The following is a 17,205-nucleotide window of genomic DNA, read 5'->3' on the forward strand; positions in this document are numbered from 1 at the left end:
AATACCCCAGGCCCTGGGTTGGACTCGATACTTGCGCGGAGTAAGATAATGTGGAACAACCCTGCTGCAAGGCGTTGACGTACAATTAGATTTAGTACTTACCGATCCTAACAGGGTTAGATCGTCGAAAATGCAGCGCTTGACCGGATAAAATCCGGGTCAACTCCGGTTACGTAGAACCGGTTGCAGTGGGACTTGCTTGATAGCCATGGCTGGTTACAACAGTTCTGATAATTGTCGAATCTATAAAATTCATCGCTTATGCGGGGAGCACAGTAATCGATCTGGTATAATACGTCTCTAATTCTACTTGGAGCTATTAGTATCTGTCACCGTAATTGGCCGTGTTATGTCTGAGCAATATGTTTTTGGCAATCGAATCCTACTTATATCGGTAAGTTTTATTTAGTTGTAATATTTGTAGGTAACAATTTTATGGTTATGTTATATTTTCGGCTATTTCAACACAGAATATACGGATATACATATGTATATATGTAATTGTATATATGATTTTATTGTTTCTTTACATAAAATAAAAAAAAAAATAAAAATATAAATTATGCATATGTAACTGAACGCCGCTTTGTATAACTCTAAAAACCAAAATGTAAGAAATAATTTTAAATAAAGAGAGATATCGTAATGTACCTTTGAAAGGAAACCCTCAATAAAATGATTCAATAAGAACTAATGTAATATCATTTAAAAATAATTGCAAGTAGATCTATACACAAATGGAAACGCTACTCCACTATCAGTTCATAGTTTTCCACATCTTTGCACATGCTGTTGAATTCATTCGCAAACGCTTCTATTTCAGAATTCGCCATAGCATTATCATTGGCTTCATGCCGTCTCTTCTTTTTGCCATCTTTCCTTTGCTCCAGTTGTTCTTCTTCGGTATCTGAAGTAGATTCTTCTCTGTCATGAAACATAACAAAATGTTTACGAGCTTTGCGTTTTCTCTTGGCAGGGCGAACATACGTTCGCAGTGTCTTCTGAAAAAGACAGTATAAGATTAATATATACAACTAAAATGTATGTATTTAGAGTTTGAGGATAAATGGAAATATTTATATGAATGCAATTGTAGGAGCTTCATACTACCAACAAAGATGTACTTTACTCTTTGAGGCCCTGTGAACTCCAATCGCTTAACAAAGAATTTTGTTGGCGAAATTTCATATTATCGCGAATGAAACAGCAAGAATTCCATATCAAAAAGTTAAATTCAATATGCATGATATTCGCTTAAAAGTGTACTTATTTTTCTACAGATAAACATTCAAATTTAATACCTTTTTGTCGAACGTTGTTTCTGGTTCATAGTCATTAAAAAAATCAGTTTCGGGTGGTTGCCCGTTACACTCCGCAGTGTCACTCAGCGAAACCTCATCACAATTTTCAAAATGGTTTTGCGCATTTAGTTTATCATTTTTCATGTTAATCATTGTAGAGCAGATCATTTCATTAATTAGTCGTTGTTTCGGGCCATTATTTTCAAAAACCTCACAGGCTTTTTGTGAAACACAAGTATTACCTTGCGTAGTGTTTTTGGGGCGCCAATTTTGTATATCCTTGAGTTTTCTGTGTAAATTGAGCTTAATTGACTGTCTATTCGGAAGTTTTACATTTGTTTTATTTATTTCTACATCCTCGTCAGAGTTGTGGTCTAAAAATTCTTCAAACCCGAATAAGTCCTCATCATTCGACTTATCATTTTTTGTTATATCTCCAACAACCGATGTATCTACGGTTTTGTCTACTTCATCATTTGCAGTTTTTTTCCAAGGTGGCAGGCTTACAACTTCTATTATATTGATGACTTTTAGTGGACTTCGCTTTCCAAGTGCACGTCGTGGGTTAGGCAGCTGCCGTAAGTTAAATATGGCGGCATTATCATCAGTATTAGGTACAGTTAAAGCTCTCGGTGGCATATTTTCTACATTCGAATCATTTTGAGATTCTTGCGAAGTTTGTAATTGACCGTTTGAAGCACTGCTAGCTGTATTTCTTGATACGTTGGAGCAATTATCTCGCCCCGTTGATATAGACTTAGGACTTACTACATTGGAGTCAATGCATACGTTTGAGTTTGTATTGGCTTTGTTTTTATTCGGGGAAGAAGGAATGTAATCACTGGAAAATGTTGGCAAATATGATTTATTTTTGGTGAAATTAAATACTGATGGTAGATGCGAATCATCGTTTATTCTCCAAGGCGAAGGGCACATTGGACGATTTTGCGGACTAAGAAATTTAATAGGCGATAAGTCGGCAGTGGGCAACGGATTAGTTTGTCGACTCGCGGCTGGTGTACTAACAAATTTACGGGCTACTTCGAGCAGGCGACGTTGCTCAGAAATCTAACAAAAAAAAATTTATCAAAACAAAAATAAATAAAGAAGATATAATGTTTCTTACATTCGTTTTGTGAGTGTTTCCGGCTTTCCTTGTTTCTTGCAACAACACCGAGCGTGCTAAGAGGCTAAAGCCTTCATCACGTATATGTTCATCCGATGTTTTATTGTCGTTTGTGAGAAAATTCTGTTGCTGATCTTCATTTCCTACCATAATATTCGAAGGTGGATGTAATAATGTGCCATCAACACAGTTATCAAGTTTTTCTACTATTTTCGGCAGCCTTTTATTAACAGCGTTATTATTTTGGTTCCCTTTTTCCTTAGACACTTTATTTTTATTAGCTTCTTGTTTTTTTCTTCCAGTTTTTAATCGTTCTCGTTTTAAAATAGGTCTTCCTGTTCCTTTCTGATTAGTTGCCACTCTTACTTTTCCCTCAGAAATTAATTTTTTTATTATATCCTCTGCAGGATCTCGATTCTTTGCGAAGTCAGACTCCGAAGTATTTGATTGGGACAAAAATTCGAATATATTATCCGGCTCCGTAACTATTTTTCTAGAGCGAAGTTTTTTTTTAGGTAATCTTTGAAAGAACTTATTCGCTGCATTATTATTTCTTGATGGCTTGCATCCAATGGTGACGGATTCCTCTTCGGAATCTTCATTAGAGCAAATTAATTGCTGTAATACATCAGGTTTATTGGTTAAATTTCTTGGAATTTTTGCTCCTGTAGTAAGAAATTTAAGAAAAGTTAACCTTGAAATAGCTGTTTTTTTTAACTACTACCTTTGGAGTTAGAGGTACGCATCCCATTTTCATGTTGTTTATATCCAACTTCCGATTCTTCATTAGAACAAATTAATTGCTTCAATTCATTAGGATTGTTGGGTACACTTTTTAAAATGTCTTTATCTGTAGTTAGAAATTAATTAAGTCAAGACTTGAAATAATAGCTTTTTTAGACTAATACCTTTGGAGTTAGAGCCAGACATCTTGTGTTTATGTTGAATATGTTCCATTTCATAATCTTTATTAGAACGAATTAATTGTTCTATTAAATCGGAATTATTAATTACATTTCTAGGAATCTTTTCTCCTGAAATAAGAAATTGCAGAAATAGTATTGAAATAATAGCTACTTTAAACTATTACCTTTGGAGTTAGAAAGAGGTAAATCTGGTTCACGTTCACCATCAGAGTGAGTACATTCATCCACTTCAAATTTTGTCGAGTTTTTAACGGGACTAAATTTGGAAATATCAAGATTTTTCGTAGAATTCTGATATATTTTAATCCGTTCACCTGAATTCTTAGAAAGACTAAGCTTATTTAAACTTTTACGATGCTCTGGAGTAAGAACTAAATTCTCTATATTAACATTCCCCTTGAAGATTGGTTTTTTTGATAGTATTAATCCATTCTGTTTCATGTTTACGTTTAGTGAATTCGCAGACTCTTTGCAACCATTTGAGGTATTAGCACTAATACCTTTCTTAATAGAACTTCTGGTTCTCATCTTTTTTTCGATCGTATTTTGAATTAGACCTGAAAAGAAGTTGATGTTTATAATATGTGTTGCATGTTTACATAAATATGAAACATACCAGCTACTCTCGCAGTGTTTTTATTTTGAAGTGATTTTTGGTTAATTCGTTGCAGTTTAACTGTGAATGGTTTACAACCTATAATATGAAAAATAGGAGAATACTCTAAATTATATAAATAAAACATATGTCTAACAAACCTCTTGGTACATTCGATGATATTGACTGAATTGTTCTTTCAGGTTGAGTACGTTTCAAGTTATTCCCTTTTTTAATAATTTTCGGTATTTGCAGGGGTTTTCTGGAATCCGTTTTAAACAAATTATTTGTGCATTGTTCCTGCAATGCTATATTTCGCTGATTGGATGATGGATCTACTTTAGACCATTTATTTAAAGGTAGTCGTTTTATCTTTACTATTAAGTTTCTGCATTCTAATGATTGGTTAGTCCGCATTGGTGTCATTGGTGGTTTTTATTGACCAACGAGAAACCTATATTATAAATTGATGTCGCTTCTTACGTTGTTTCTATTAATTCTGTATTATTCTTTTGTGGCATATATACCAATATCATTTCTTTGCTGAACCCGCGTTATTGAAAGAATATTTAACCTCACCCCTTAAAGGCAAATAACTCTTTAATACGAAATTTTTTACAAATATTATTGAATTTTAAGATTTTATTTTCACTAGTGCATTTTTAGTTTCGAATAGTTAAACTAAAAATGCAAAAACATGTACACACTATTAAAATATACGTTTAAATAGCCACAAAACATAAATTTCTTGTTTCCCAACTCAATTTTCTTCTTGATTAATCCAATTGAACAAAACACAAGCACATTCATTCCATAGTTTTGTTCAAGCATAATGCTGCAAGCATAGTGTTGCCATATCTTGCTCTCCAGTTTGTGTAACCCGGACGTTACATGTTCAAGAAATTGCTTTCATGTTGCCACACACTTACACTTTCCGAACTTGAAAGCCATTTTGCGAGCAAGAAGTGTTTCAAGTTGATGATCAATATATAATCAGCTGAGCATAGAGCTTTCCAATTTTCAAATTACAAGTTTCAAAATCTTAACGATGAATAATGTTGAAAAAAGTGAATTATTCCCTTTTACGAAATTGTATACAAACAGTGCATTTTATGAAACATGAATCTTTCGATAAATGTCTTTAAAAAGAATATTCAGAAATATACTTATACAATCGTATAAACGTATATAGCCCATATACAGTCTGTGGTTTATTTGAAAAACAATATTTTGTTTAAAGATGAGGAAATAATGTTTTAGGAATAATTTTATTTTCATAATAAATTCACCTTTTGGTTCAACGCAATTTTGGAAACATCACCTATGAAAATCTTTTAAAATGAAGAAATTAAAAAATCTGGCATCCTTATTATCATGTCGCCATTTGTAAAGCATATTTTCATTGAAGCAGTCCAAAGTTCCACAGAAATTATTTTGTGATTTCTCGAGAATGACGAGCATTGGGGATCTTTTTACAAAATATAATTGTACAAATTGCCAAGATGATATCTCTGGTATTCGTGTACATTGTGCAGAATGTGAAAATTTTGATTTATGTCTTCAGGTGAGTAATACATTTTTATGGAATGTATTCATTCTATTCGTTACGAGTTTATCGACGTTCGTTCGTTGAAAGTAGCGAATGACTTGAACCCCTTCCATTCTACATTTTCCATGGATTGGATGTTTTGGCGACAACAAAAACAGCTGGAAATGTTTTTATGATGGTATTTTGTTTTTAGTGTTTTGCTTCTGGAGCGGAGATCGGAGCACATCAAAATAATCATGCATATCAATTTATGGATACTGGCACAGCTATACTGTCCGTATTTCGGGGCAAGGGTGCTTGGACTGCTAGAGAAGAAATACGACTTCTAGATGCCATAGAACAATATGGATTTGGAAATTGGGAAGATATAAGTAAGCATATTGAGACGAAATCAGCAGAGGACGCCAAAGAAGAATATGTTAAACGATTCGTTAATGGTGCAATTGGTCTCCACACTTGGACACCGGCTCAATCACAACGCCCCTTGTTGGTGGATCACACTTCTGAGGACAGTGGTCCCTTGGGTGCCACAGCTTTACAACGCCTGCCTCCTTTAGACATTACTAATGAAGAAGCTGCTCAATTAGGTTACATGCCAAATCGGGATGGTTTCGAACGTGAATACGATCCCACAGCTGAACAGTTAATATCTACAATGTCGCTCAGCACCGAAGACACTGAAGCTGATTATTTATTAAAATTGGCTCATGTTGACATGTATACGCGCCGTTTACGTGAACGAGTTCGACGCAAAAGGTTGGTTCGAGATTACCAACTAGTAGCTAACTTCTTTCGCAATCGCAATTATGCACAACATCCAGGCATGACACGTGAGCAAAAAGAATTTCGTGATCGTTTCCGCGTTTTTGCTCAGTTTTACACATCCAATGAGTATGAACGATTACTGATGTCTCTTGAACGTGAGAAAGAGTTGCGTATACGATTGGCCGAGTTATGCCGCTATAGATACAACGGATTAACTAAAATAGACGAATGTCGTCACTTTGAACAACATGCAGCCATGGCATTGAATCGTTCTACTGGACCCTATGGTCATGGAAAAACGGTAAGTGCATACCGAGATCTAGGTTTAATTTACATTTGAAATAGTAAAATTAGAAATTTCACTATTACACTAGAAACAAGGACTTGTTATCATGAGGATATATACATATGTATATATACTCAAGCATCATTTCCATTTAAATATACGAAAAGTAAAGTAATATATATACATATGTATTGGTGTACATATGTGTATAAGTAGATATTAGTAGTTATTAACTTAAATATATACATATGTAGTTTTCGCTTAAACTGACAATACACGAAAGATTGAATATCGTGTCGTATTTAGAAAAACTTGTCTTATACAATGTTATTCTGACGACTTCTCTTGAAACATATGCTAGTTTGGCTAGTCTCATTATATTCCATTCCATTTTCACGATATTCAGTTTGCGTGTATTATCGGCACACCAAGCGGCGAACGTTTGAACGGATGTATAAGACAATGTTTAACCACAGGACAACACGCACCTCAGCATTGGAAGTCGTCGGCAGCCAGGCTCTTCCTTACACTCTCCACAACACAGCAGCAGAAAACCGTAAGCACAAACACTTTCTATATATACATATAAGTTAACTTTGTTAATGTTCTTACGACTATATATGTATCTATATATATTTTACAGCGAACTGTCAAACGGAGGCGAGGCAAATCTAAATTCAATCGCGTCAAGAAACACGCTCCACACCGGCGACCTGATCTCCTCCGGCGCATTATTGCACAACAGAAATTACTTGGATAGCTGTCGGGAATCGTCGGTTCATACGACGATATCGCAAGCGGGGATGATAGTGGGAGGGGGCACGATGAACACAACAATGACTACAACCAAATTAACGAACGGAAATCCACAGTCACTGATGCCAATTCTACAGCACACAACGATGATGGGAATAAAAAGTCATCAAACACCACAATTGCAAATAAACGACGTCGCCGTAAGCGAAAAACAGCATCTACATCAACTGCTGTTACAAGAAAATAATAATTTTGACGTTAAGACACTCCACTCGCCCGTGGCAGTACCAATGAGTAGTATTTTGCGCGCACAGTTAGATGAATTAAAACATTTGCAGCAACCGTTAGGAAACGATTTATTATCTACAAATGAACAGCAAGTTTGCAAAGACTTTAACCTGCCACCTACAACATATTTATCCCTAAAAACGTTATTGCTTAGCGGTGCTCCAATTGTTAATAATTTGTCTCCAGTCGAAAACTCTCTACGAAAATACTTTATAAAAGTAGGTTGGCTAAGTCATTAAACGTGCGTATTTGTGCGCGCATATGTATCTATGATTTGTAAACAACTAATGGAAGCTCAATTATTTCCTCCTAATCCACCAGCTAATATCACATAGGGTGGCGTAATGTGTTTGTATTAAATTAATTAATATTGGAAATAATTCATATTCATATTTAAATTAAAGGTACGACTTTAGATGCATAAATTCTACAAATATTTGAAGATTTATGAAAACTGTCAATATATTTATTTAGCTTAAAAATTAGCAATAATTAGAAATAATCTAATTGCTTACTTGTATCAAGTTTTCAATTTTGGTTTTCTGTAACCATGTTTTTGTCCTGAGAATGGTTTTTGCCTAAGGAATGGACAGCTTAGTTTTAACTTCTCAAATCACTTATGTACTGATATATGTAAAATATATTTACTCCTACATTCGGTAGTTCGCAATTCGTTTAGTTTGAATATGAAAATAGATATATGCGATTAAAATTTATTTCTGAAAATAAAAAATAATTATTATATTATTAAATGACTTTTATTATAACCGAAATATGTAATTATAATTTTCAAGAATGCTTCACAAGTTGTGCATTTAAAAATCTCTCTATCTATCTCAGCTACACTTGGTAGCAGTAATGCATGTCGCCGTAAGATAACATATGCACCTACTTACTTGTAGGTAAGTACTTGGGTAATGTAAATCGTTTAATGTTCGTTGTTATCAAAACCACTTTTTTATTTTAATTGCAAAGTGAGTGGTGATAGTCAAGGCAATTTTAAATATTCTGTGGGAGAATTGACTACGTCATCCTGGTTTGTAGCTGTGTCAACTCTCCTGAAACGAAATTCTAAATTGTCGCATTGCGATCATCGACATCCTTCTTTTTACCACCAATATAGGTCATTCAATCAGCCATTTATGGTTATTATATTGTGGTTTCATGTCAGGAAAGATATCTAATAATCTTTCGAGGCCATGAAGTGACAGAAATCTGTTAGAAATGTTGTTAATCCGTCGAGGTGTCCCATCCGTCGCTACCATTTCCAACTGCTTCTACAATCGCAATTTGATATTGTTGCAAAAACATTCGAACGTTATTAATTGACCTTTCTTTGTGTCGCCACAAATTAGATGATTGTAGGCATGCGATTAGTTCGTCAGCAACAGTTGATCCAGGAATCATGACTTCACCAAAAATGTTTTATTTGTGGTGTAAATCTTTTAAGTCATGTGCCTCCAGCGACTTCTTGAATATCTGGAAAATCTTCATTATAACGCTTTTTTTGGGATTTTGAAGACTTGTGTTTCGTTGATTTGCAATTTAGGAGTAATTTCTATTATTCTATTGAACTTTATGCCGAATATATGGGTCAAATTGTGTGTTATACTAATAAAATTAAATAAATAAATTGCGAGAGTCTAAAATGTTCGGTTGCCTTTCCTTGCTTGTTACAAATTGTTTTGGGCTATCGACACAACCTTATACAATTGAACAATGACAAAAATATTTTAACAAAGCAACAATGACAACCTTCAAAATATTTTTTGCTTTTTTTGTATTTTTGTTGTCAACTCAAATAAAATTCTCTTATTATTTTATTCCTCGCAAAATTTCCATATTTACTCACTTTCTAATACTTTTCTGGCCTTCCACGAATAAGTCAACACTAAAATGAGTTAGATCGGTTAGGCCGTCTCGACTTTTTGCGAAACTAACGAACAGCAATTCATCTTTATATCTATAGATTACAAATTGTTTGTATGGGAGTTCAGAAAAGTGTGTTTTCTCTCCGTAATCCATCCTTGTACTTCAAGGAATATTCTAAAAAAAAAGAATTAGCGAAATCGCTTCAGTTATTCTCGTTGTTATGCGCTTAGCAACACATTTAGCGATTCATTTGTATATTATAGAATACATATGTATAGCAAAATAAATATTTCGAATTTTTTTTAAATATTTTTTAATAAAAACAGTTTTTGTTTTAAATTTTCTATGTATAACAAATGCTTGTTTAACTTTACAACGAATTACACAAACAGTTTTATAAAAGTTTATACATGTATGTCGTCAACTTCCGCCATATTAGGACCCTGTAAAACGACATAGTTTTACATTACTTATAATTATATATGCATATACAAACTCATGTATACCTAGCCAATCCCTGGGTAATTTGATGTGTTTCACCGATAAGTAACAACAACTCGAAATATCACTTATTCCTCAGGAAATACCGATATAAGGTATTTTTCTGTGCTCCACTGCCATTGTTGGTTGCACCACCAGCTTTAGCTGCGACAGCACTTGCTGACTGGTTGGTATGAGTTGTACCGGATGAAATAGTCGAATTCGTTGATCTTATGTTGCCATTAGCGACAGCAACTGCAGCAGCGGCTAGAGAACTGCGCCAAGATTCAATCAATTCGTTTTGAACGTCCAATGGTAACTCATTGAATACAGTTGTATCTACACCGGCCGGACAGGGAATGTTGGAGACATTTCCAGTGATAGTAGTAGTGTTTGTAGTTGTTGTTGTTGCAACTACCTCTGATGTTGTTGATATATCGCCAAAATATCCCATGAGTAACTGAGTGGAGTGAATCGATTCGGATGTTTGTGTTGTTGTAGGAATGTCGCAACTTGGCGGTGTACTAGCTGTACTACCCGTTTCATCCATTGGTGAAGGTAATGGCGATGAGGTAGTTGATGATGGTGTCGATGAGATTTGTCTCTGTGTTGTAAAAGAACGATTTCCCGTCGAAATTCGATTAACTTTCATAAGTAATGACGAAGGAGGTTGTATCGTTCGAAATCGTTGCAAGGGTGTAAATGACGTAGTTGCACTCGAGGATGCTGCTGTTGGTATAGAGCTAGTGGTACTTGTTGGAACGTTTAATGGACTCGTTACGAATTCTTTTTCACTGTCCCTTGAATTTAAACGCAAATCGCAAACACGCAACTTACTTGGGGAGGCAACATCAGCAGTGTCATTACATATGGCTGAATTTCCCAAACATCGCCGCTTTGCCATTAATAAACGACCAATGCGACTCTTTTTTGGAGATGGCTCTATTTCGGTTTCAGAGAAGTCTGAGAAATCCGAATTTGTTGCTGCAGATTCGGAACCATTGTCTATAAGCATTGGTATAGGTGAAGCAGCAGTTGCCCGTCGACGATAAAACTGATCACTTGGTTGAAATGTTGTGGGTGATGAACGGAATGCTTCGTCGTTATTTGATGCTGACGTTGTGGCTACTGGATTCTCAGCTGTTGTGGGTACATCAGTGTTTGTCAATGAAGTTATAGACTGTACTTCTAAATCTGTCTTTTTGATTAGAAAGTTTGCAATGGACGATGAGCCGAGTTTTCGTTGCTGAAATTTTGAAAATGCCAGACCGATAAGTGTGATATTAAAAGGTTTTGTCAGATCAACGACGCGTTCGAAGAGGCGTAAAATAATCTTCAGCAACTTTTCTTGTGCACCTTCAGCAAGTACCACCTTTGATCCACCACTTTCCGTTCCTATTTGTGATCTAAAGAGTGAAGGCAAAATGTTTACTTGCTTAGTTTCTCGATGACTTGTTTTCTTCTGAGGATCGAATTTACGTAAAATTACTTTAATAGCGATTGGTATACGACCATCTTCAGCAACCTGTTAAAATTATTAAATTCGGTTATTAAGAATTAATGTTTATATACACACGTACCTGTTCCACCAATCGCATTAACAATAGACGAAAACGATCTTCAACATCTCTACGTACGGATATAGGACGACATGAATCTTCGAGGCCTATTGTTTTAGGTTTGCCGGATGGACGAACTGAACTTATATCTCTTCCGAAAGACAAATCCTTCAATTTTGTTGCTGTTTCAAAGCCAAATTTTTTTCTCAACGAGTCCATATTACATTTTTGTAATTCAGAAATGTTTGCGATGCCGCTTTCAAGAAGCAAAGATTCTGTTTTCTGACCAATACCTGTAACTTTATGCAAACTATTTAAATCACGCATAAACTCATCCGCATAGTTAGAACATAGAACAGTTTGTTGATTTGGTTTATGTTGAGCACCTACTAATTTCGCCAACAATTTGTTATACGATACTCCAGCGCAACATGTGATATTCAGTTGTTTGTGTAAAGCTAAACGTATTTCTTTAGCAATTTGTGTACCCACTGCTAAGCGCTGTGCGCAACCACAGTCACAGCATGAAGATAATTCAGTACCTTCCGGATATATATGACCTTCGACTTTGGGAATTATGCTAGAAGCTAAATGAGAATTTTCGACGTGTACATATTGGTTCTTTTCAATTCGACTACACACTTGTGCTGTTACATCCAAATAATTTTCATCGAAACCCAGCTTCTCCACTAACGGTGTAAAAGTCAAAAGAGCATCAAAGATACGCTGAGACATTTGTTTATAAGGTGTCAAGTCTTCGCCATTAACTAATGTTAGTGTAGGACAAAGGCGTTGTGCCTCCTCAACGGTCATCAATTTGTTAACACCGAATTCACGAGCTGGATAATTGCAAGTCACCACAAAATTTTTTTGCTGTATACCCAGAGGTAGCGAACGCAAGGTAGGATCACGTATTTCTTCAACCTGGGCATAGAAACAATCCATGTCAATGTGAATTATAGTACGTTGATGCGGTTCACTGCGGTTAATAACATTTGAAAAATCCATTTTTGTCGGTTTTCTGCAAAAGGTTTTGTTTTGATTTTAATTTACATAAAAATAATTATTACTAAACATATATATGTACATACAAATTAGTAATACAACCCTATAATATTAATATAAAATATATGGACATAATATAAAATATTTAACATCAATGTAATATTTTTAAATTTTTTTTTTATAACTTTTCCGTCAATGATAGATAAATATTAATCGTTTTTTTTTCTATTTTTTTATATAATTATTTTTAATATATGTCAATATGTTATGCAAAGAATTAAAAATTTAATTTTAGTTTACCATTTAACAAAAGTTGGCGCAACGGACGTCTACCTATTGATTAATGTTTTTTATTTGTTTAGTTAAATAAATAGCGCAACTATTTGAAAGCTTTCAACGGCAACACTGGTTCTTAGAAATTACAATAAATATTTTTTTCTATTGCTTCCCTCGCAAACCGTTGGTCAAAACAAAATACCAACAATCACTCTGTTACCAATACGCTATTGAATGTTTTGTACACTTTGTGTCTTTATTTTCCTTCGTTTGTATGTCACAATTTTTATTCAATTTCGTAATTCCGGGAAGAAAATTGATAAAGAGAAAACAATAACAATGAGTAATAGTTCTACCAACAAGCAACCCAACATCTCCTATTCCTACAAAAATTACTTGAATAATAAGTAATAGGGGAAAGTTTAAACTTTACTCAACAAAATACATCTCATAAACTCAATGTACTTTAATATTTCTTCATTTAATTATAATTCGGAGAAATCGGACAAAATATAAGTTATATTAATTCAGTAACATCCATGTCATTGGTTTCGGAATAAATAATTAGGTCGCAATTTTAAAATCATGTTTGTAATTTCTCGTTAGATAAAATAGAAGTAAAGATATTAAAAAATAAATTATATACATAGCGATCGATTCTAGTTGGCGAATATAATTCTGCAATAACAAAGCCGATTTAACAAAACAAAATATTTTACCAATGTATATACCAGATTTTTGCAATTTTAAGTAATGTATTACTCCTGGTTTCCCGGTTTTCAATCCTTTTCTAAATACCCACTATGGAATATAACGTGCGATTGACAAGACGACGGCAATGTGTGAGACAAAGACGAAGGTCATGGCGATAGCAACAACGTAATAAATGGCGACAAAGCACCAATTGCATGAACATCGAATGGAGCTTCGGTAGCTTTCACTTTTGTTTTGCTAAGTTTCTTACCTTCAAATTATCTTATTTGTTCAAAGGCAGGTGGTATTGGTTTTCGTCGCCACCTTTCCTTAGACTAATCACTTTTACAACACTTCAAAAACCTAAAATTTGTGTTTTTCGTCTAACAAAATTTCCAGCTGTGAATACTTGTCTACTTGTGATCAACCGTTCTACTTATTTATCATTTTCTATATTTCTCCAGCTGTACGTATAACTCAGCTATTCAGCGCATGTTCAGAAATTCAGCAACCTTAGGCGCGTCATACACAACGATATTGAATAGGATTGGGGCAACTTCTGACGAAATGCGTTTAACTTGTACAATTGGTTTTGTAAATCCCGATAGCTAAACATATTGCATATTTAACAATGTACCTCACCATTTTTATATAATTTGAAATTATATCTACTCGTATATATTTAATATCAAATTAATCGATTTTTCAAAATGAATATGGTAATATTTTTGGAAGATGAAGTTGTCAACAATAAACAAATAAATTACAAACAAAAAATATATATATGTATTTCCTGTTTAAATAAATTGTTTTGTTACTACTTTTTTCATATAGAAAGAATATTTACATTATTTATTTTAAGTTCATAATTCGCAATTGTTTGAATTTTCAAGTATGTTATGGAAAATTATTACCGAAAATTACTGAAAACAATTGAACTTTCTGCTCATGCATGGACATGGTGTTTGTTACCTTTTACCACACTATTTGCATCAACTCTGTTGTTGACATTTCCGAACTATCCCTATTTGTTCAAATTGTACTAAATTTTAGTACAGTTTAACGGCGGATTATTCTGCTTAGTTTTGATTTACAATTTGATGTCGAGTGTTTTAATTTGGTAGGGTGTTTGAGGGGTGATATACAATTTGCAAATAATAAATACAATATTAAAAAAAAATTCCTTAAAATGGACTCAAAGTTACCGAAGCCTTCGGGAATAAAACGTCCAACAACCGTTACGAGAAATATTTTGCCTATGGATCGAATAAAAACAGCGTCACTTGGTTTTGGGACAAAATCGGCTAATTTGTCTGTTACTGCATTGGATAGTTTTCAGCCCCTGTCTCGTGATCTTACTAATTTACCAAATGGCCTACAACGTAGAGGTATTTAATTTGAGAACTTAACATATAGTGAAAAAAGTTATATGAACTGGGGAGGAAAAAAAAATGTCTTTTTATCCAATATTATCCAAAACAGAATTTAAATAAGCATTTTCATTTTTAGAGCGTGCGGGATCCCCAGATATAAACCGACCTAACACAAACAACGCTGGAATATCACGGTCAAAATTACGACGAAGCCGATCGGCTTGTGATATTCGAGAGATGCGACCAATGAAGCGTCCCGAATTAACCCTTGCACCTATTCCCGCCAAGACAACGCGCTTTGCCAGTACAGGCGTGACTAATAATTTGGCAGTATCAACACAACCATTTTCTTCAAGCAGTACAGTTTCCAAACCACTGCGAATAGGACACGTAGCAGTTTCGACTACCGCAACTGCAAAAAAAATGTGTCCAACCAGATCTCAAACTGCAACAGGCGTAGGGAACAATGGCCCTGGACGCACTGCCAGCACAAGTACAACAACAGCAACCAAGAAAGTAATGGGGTCGAGCACCACTACATCCGTCTCAACTACTGGAGGAGGAAAGCCTATTAATAAACGCATACCACCATATGATTTTAAAGCGCGGTATAATGATTTGTTGGAGAAACACAAAGTACTAAAGGCAAAATATGAGGAAAAGTGTGAGCAAATGGGTTCAATGGAAGGTGTGCCCGAACAGCTAGAAGAATCACAGGATCAGTTATTCAAAACAAAAGAGGAACTAAAAAATATTTATACTGAGCGGGATTGTTTAAGCCAACAAATTAAGTCATTGAATTTGAAAATAGATTCCATTTCGGGATCGCTGGTGAAGACCAAAGAAGAATTGGACTTTATTACCACCGAACACACTGTTAGTATTGAGTATTTCGAAAAAGTATTAGTTTTATAGATTAATTGAATATATATATATTTTTCAGAACTTGAAAGAAGCTCACGAGATCCTTACAAATGAAGTGCTAGAGTTACGAGAGCGATCGACACGCTTAACAGAAAAAAATATCGTATTACAAGAAGATTTAACAGCTTGTAAGGAACAGTTGTTCCGTGCCAATTTTGAACGAAAAGAATTGCATAACACTATAATGGATTTGCGTGGAAATATAAGAGTTTTCTGTCGTGTTAGACCACCTTTGGACTTTGAACAAGAAAAACTTCTTTGTGGATGGAATTATATTGATGAGTCCACCGTTGAAATACAGAACTTGGAGAATAAGAATAAAAGTGTGGCCCATACATTTTCGTTCGATCATGTTTTTCATCCTAACTCTAAACAAGAGGATATCTTTGAAATGGTATCACCATTAATACAGTCGGCACTAGATGGCTACAATATCTGTATATTTGCCTACGGACAAACAGGCAGCGGGAAAACTTATACAATGGATGGTGTACAAACTAATGTTGGTGTTATACCAAGAACAGTAGATTTACTTTTCGACTCTATTAAGAATTATAAACGCCTTGGCTGGGAATATGAAATACGAGTTACATTTCTTGAAATCTACAATGAGGTGCTTTACGATCTATTGAGCAATGAACAAAAAGACATGGAAATACGCATGGCAAAGCATAATAAAAACGACATATATGTTTCTAACATAACACAAGAGACTGTTACGTCCGCGTCACGTCTGCGGGAACTGATGCATATGGCAAAAATGAATCGAGCTACGGCCTCAACTGCAGGGAATGAGCGATCATCGAGATCGCACGCAGTTACTAAAATAGAACTTATTGGTTATCACTCTGAGAAAAATGAAACATCTGTTGGTACAATCAATCTCGTTGATCTTGCCGGCTCTGAATCGCCCAAAACAAGCACACGCATGAACGAAACAAAAAATATAAATCGATCCCTTTCTGAGCTTACGAATGTTATACTAGCATTATTGCAGAAACAAGACCATATACCGTATCGTAATTCGAAGTTAACGCATTTATTAATGCCATCATTGGGTGGAAATTCAAAAACATTAATGTTTATAAATGTGGCACCCTTTCTAGACTGCTTTGTCGAGTCGGTTAAGTCTTTGCGTTTCGCAGCATCTGTTAATTCATGTAAAATGGCGAAAGCGAAACGGAACAGATTTTTGAATATATCTAGCAATAATTCACTTTAAAATTAGTGCCATCGTTATATTTATTACACTTTTTTCTATTTTTTGTAAAAATGTTTCGTTGCCTGCTTGTATTTTTTGTGCTTTTCTAAAAATCATTTTTGCTTTCTATAAAATTTTTATTCTGTTATTATTTTTTTAATAAACTAAATGAGCCCCATTTAAATCGTAAAGAACTAAATACGTTTATTTGTATTTGCTTTTAAACAGTA

At 34.5% G+C, this 17,205-nt stretch overlaps 4 protein-coding genes across 11 annotated transcripts; 2 read left to right on the top strand and 2 right to left on the bottom strand.

Annotated features, from left to right (window-relative positions):
* Positions 1 to 496: 496 nt before the first annotated feature.
* LOC105212421 (protein dalmatian) lies at positions 497 to 4,752 on the bottom strand. 3 transcript variants are annotated; one of them, XM_029040258.2, is made up of 9 exons: positions 4,476 to 4,752; positions 4,110 to 4,402; positions 3,970 to 4,047; positions 3,518 to 3,910; positions 3,336 to 3,461; positions 3,152 to 3,277; positions 2,428 to 3,092; positions 1,302 to 2,369; positions 497 to 1,001 (listed from the first exon to the last, which is right to left on the bottom strand). In XM_029040258.2, the coding sequence occupies exons 2-9, from the start codon at positions 4,372 to 4,374 to the stop codon at positions 747 to 749; spliced, it is 2,976 nt and encodes a 991-aa protein (XP_028896091.2). In that variant the 5' UTR covers positions 4,375 to 4,402; positions 4,476 to 4,752; the 3' UTR covers positions 497 to 746. The 3 variants fall into 3 exon arrangements, with proteins under 3 accessions (XP_028896091.2, XP_011182674.2, XP_011182673.2); XM_011184372.3 differs by having other exon boundaries at positions 497 to 998; positions 4,110 to 4,752; XM_011184371.3 differs by having other exon boundaries at positions 4,110 to 4,751.
* A 553-nt stretch (positions 4,753 to 5,305) lies between these two features.
* Ada2b_0 (transcriptional adapter 2B) lies at positions 5,306 to 8,339 on the top strand. Of its 2 annotated transcripts, none has more exons than XM_011184367.3 (4): positions 5,306 to 5,512; positions 5,691 to 6,563; positions 7,025 to 7,104; positions 7,192 to 8,339. In XM_011184367.3, the coding sequence occupies exons 1-4, from the start codon at positions 5,399 to 5,401 to the stop codon at positions 7,829 to 7,831; spliced, it is 1,707 nt and encodes a 568-aa protein (XP_011182669.1). In that variant the 5' UTR covers positions 5,306 to 5,398; the 3' UTR covers positions 7,832 to 8,339. The 2 variants fall into 2 exon arrangements, with proteins under 2 accessions (XP_011182669.1, XP_011182670.1); XM_011184368.3 differs by having other exon boundaries at positions 6,955 to 7,104; positions 7,192 to 7,538.
* Positions 8,340 to 9,998: 1,659 nt separating this feature from the next.
* On the bottom strand, positions 9,999 to 13,939 carry Poli_1 (DNA polymerase iota). 5 transcript variants are annotated; one of them, XM_029040234.2, is made up of 3 exons: positions 13,749 to 13,939; positions 11,525 to 12,524; positions 9,999 to 11,469 (listed from the first exon to the last, which is right to left on the bottom strand). In XM_029040234.2, exons 2-3 carry the CDS (start codon positions 12,509 to 12,511, stop codon positions 10,030 to 10,032), a joined length of 2,427 nt encoding a protein of 808 aa, XP_028896067.1. In that variant the 5' UTR covers positions 12,512 to 12,524; positions 13,749 to 13,939; the 3' UTR covers positions 9,999 to 10,029. The 5 variants fall into 5 exon arrangements, with proteins under 5 accessions (XP_028896067.1, XP_054082023.1, XP_054082022.1 ...); XM_054226048.1 differs by lacking the exon at positions 13,749 to 13,939 and adding an exon at positions 13,516 to 13,723; XM_054226047.1 differs by lacking the exon at positions 13,749 to 13,939 and adding an exon at positions 13,504 to 13,723.
* Positions 13,940 to 14,520: 581 nt separating this feature from the next.
* On the top strand, positions 14,521 to 17,174 carry LOC105212415 (protein claret segregational). Its single transcript, XM_011184365.3, has 3 exons — positions 14,521 to 14,865; positions 14,987 to 15,726; positions 15,794 to 17,174. Exons 1-3 carry the CDS (start codon positions 14,667 to 14,669, stop codon positions 16,994 to 16,996), a joined length of 2,142 nt encoding a protein of 713 aa, XP_011182667.1. The 5' UTR covers positions 14,521 to 14,666; the 3' UTR covers positions 16,997 to 17,174.
* The last annotated feature ends 31 nt before the right edge of the window (positions 17,175 to 17,205 follow it).

This window comes from Zeugodacus cucurbitae, chromosome 2, assembly GCF_028554725.1.
Source record: "Zeugodacus cucurbitae isolate PBARC_wt_2022May chromosome 2, idZeuCucr1.2, whole genome shotgun sequence".
In the NCBI taxonomy this organism is placed as follows: domain Eukaryota; kingdom Metazoa; phylum Arthropoda; class Insecta; order Diptera; family Tephritidae; genus Zeugodacus; species Zeugodacus cucurbitae.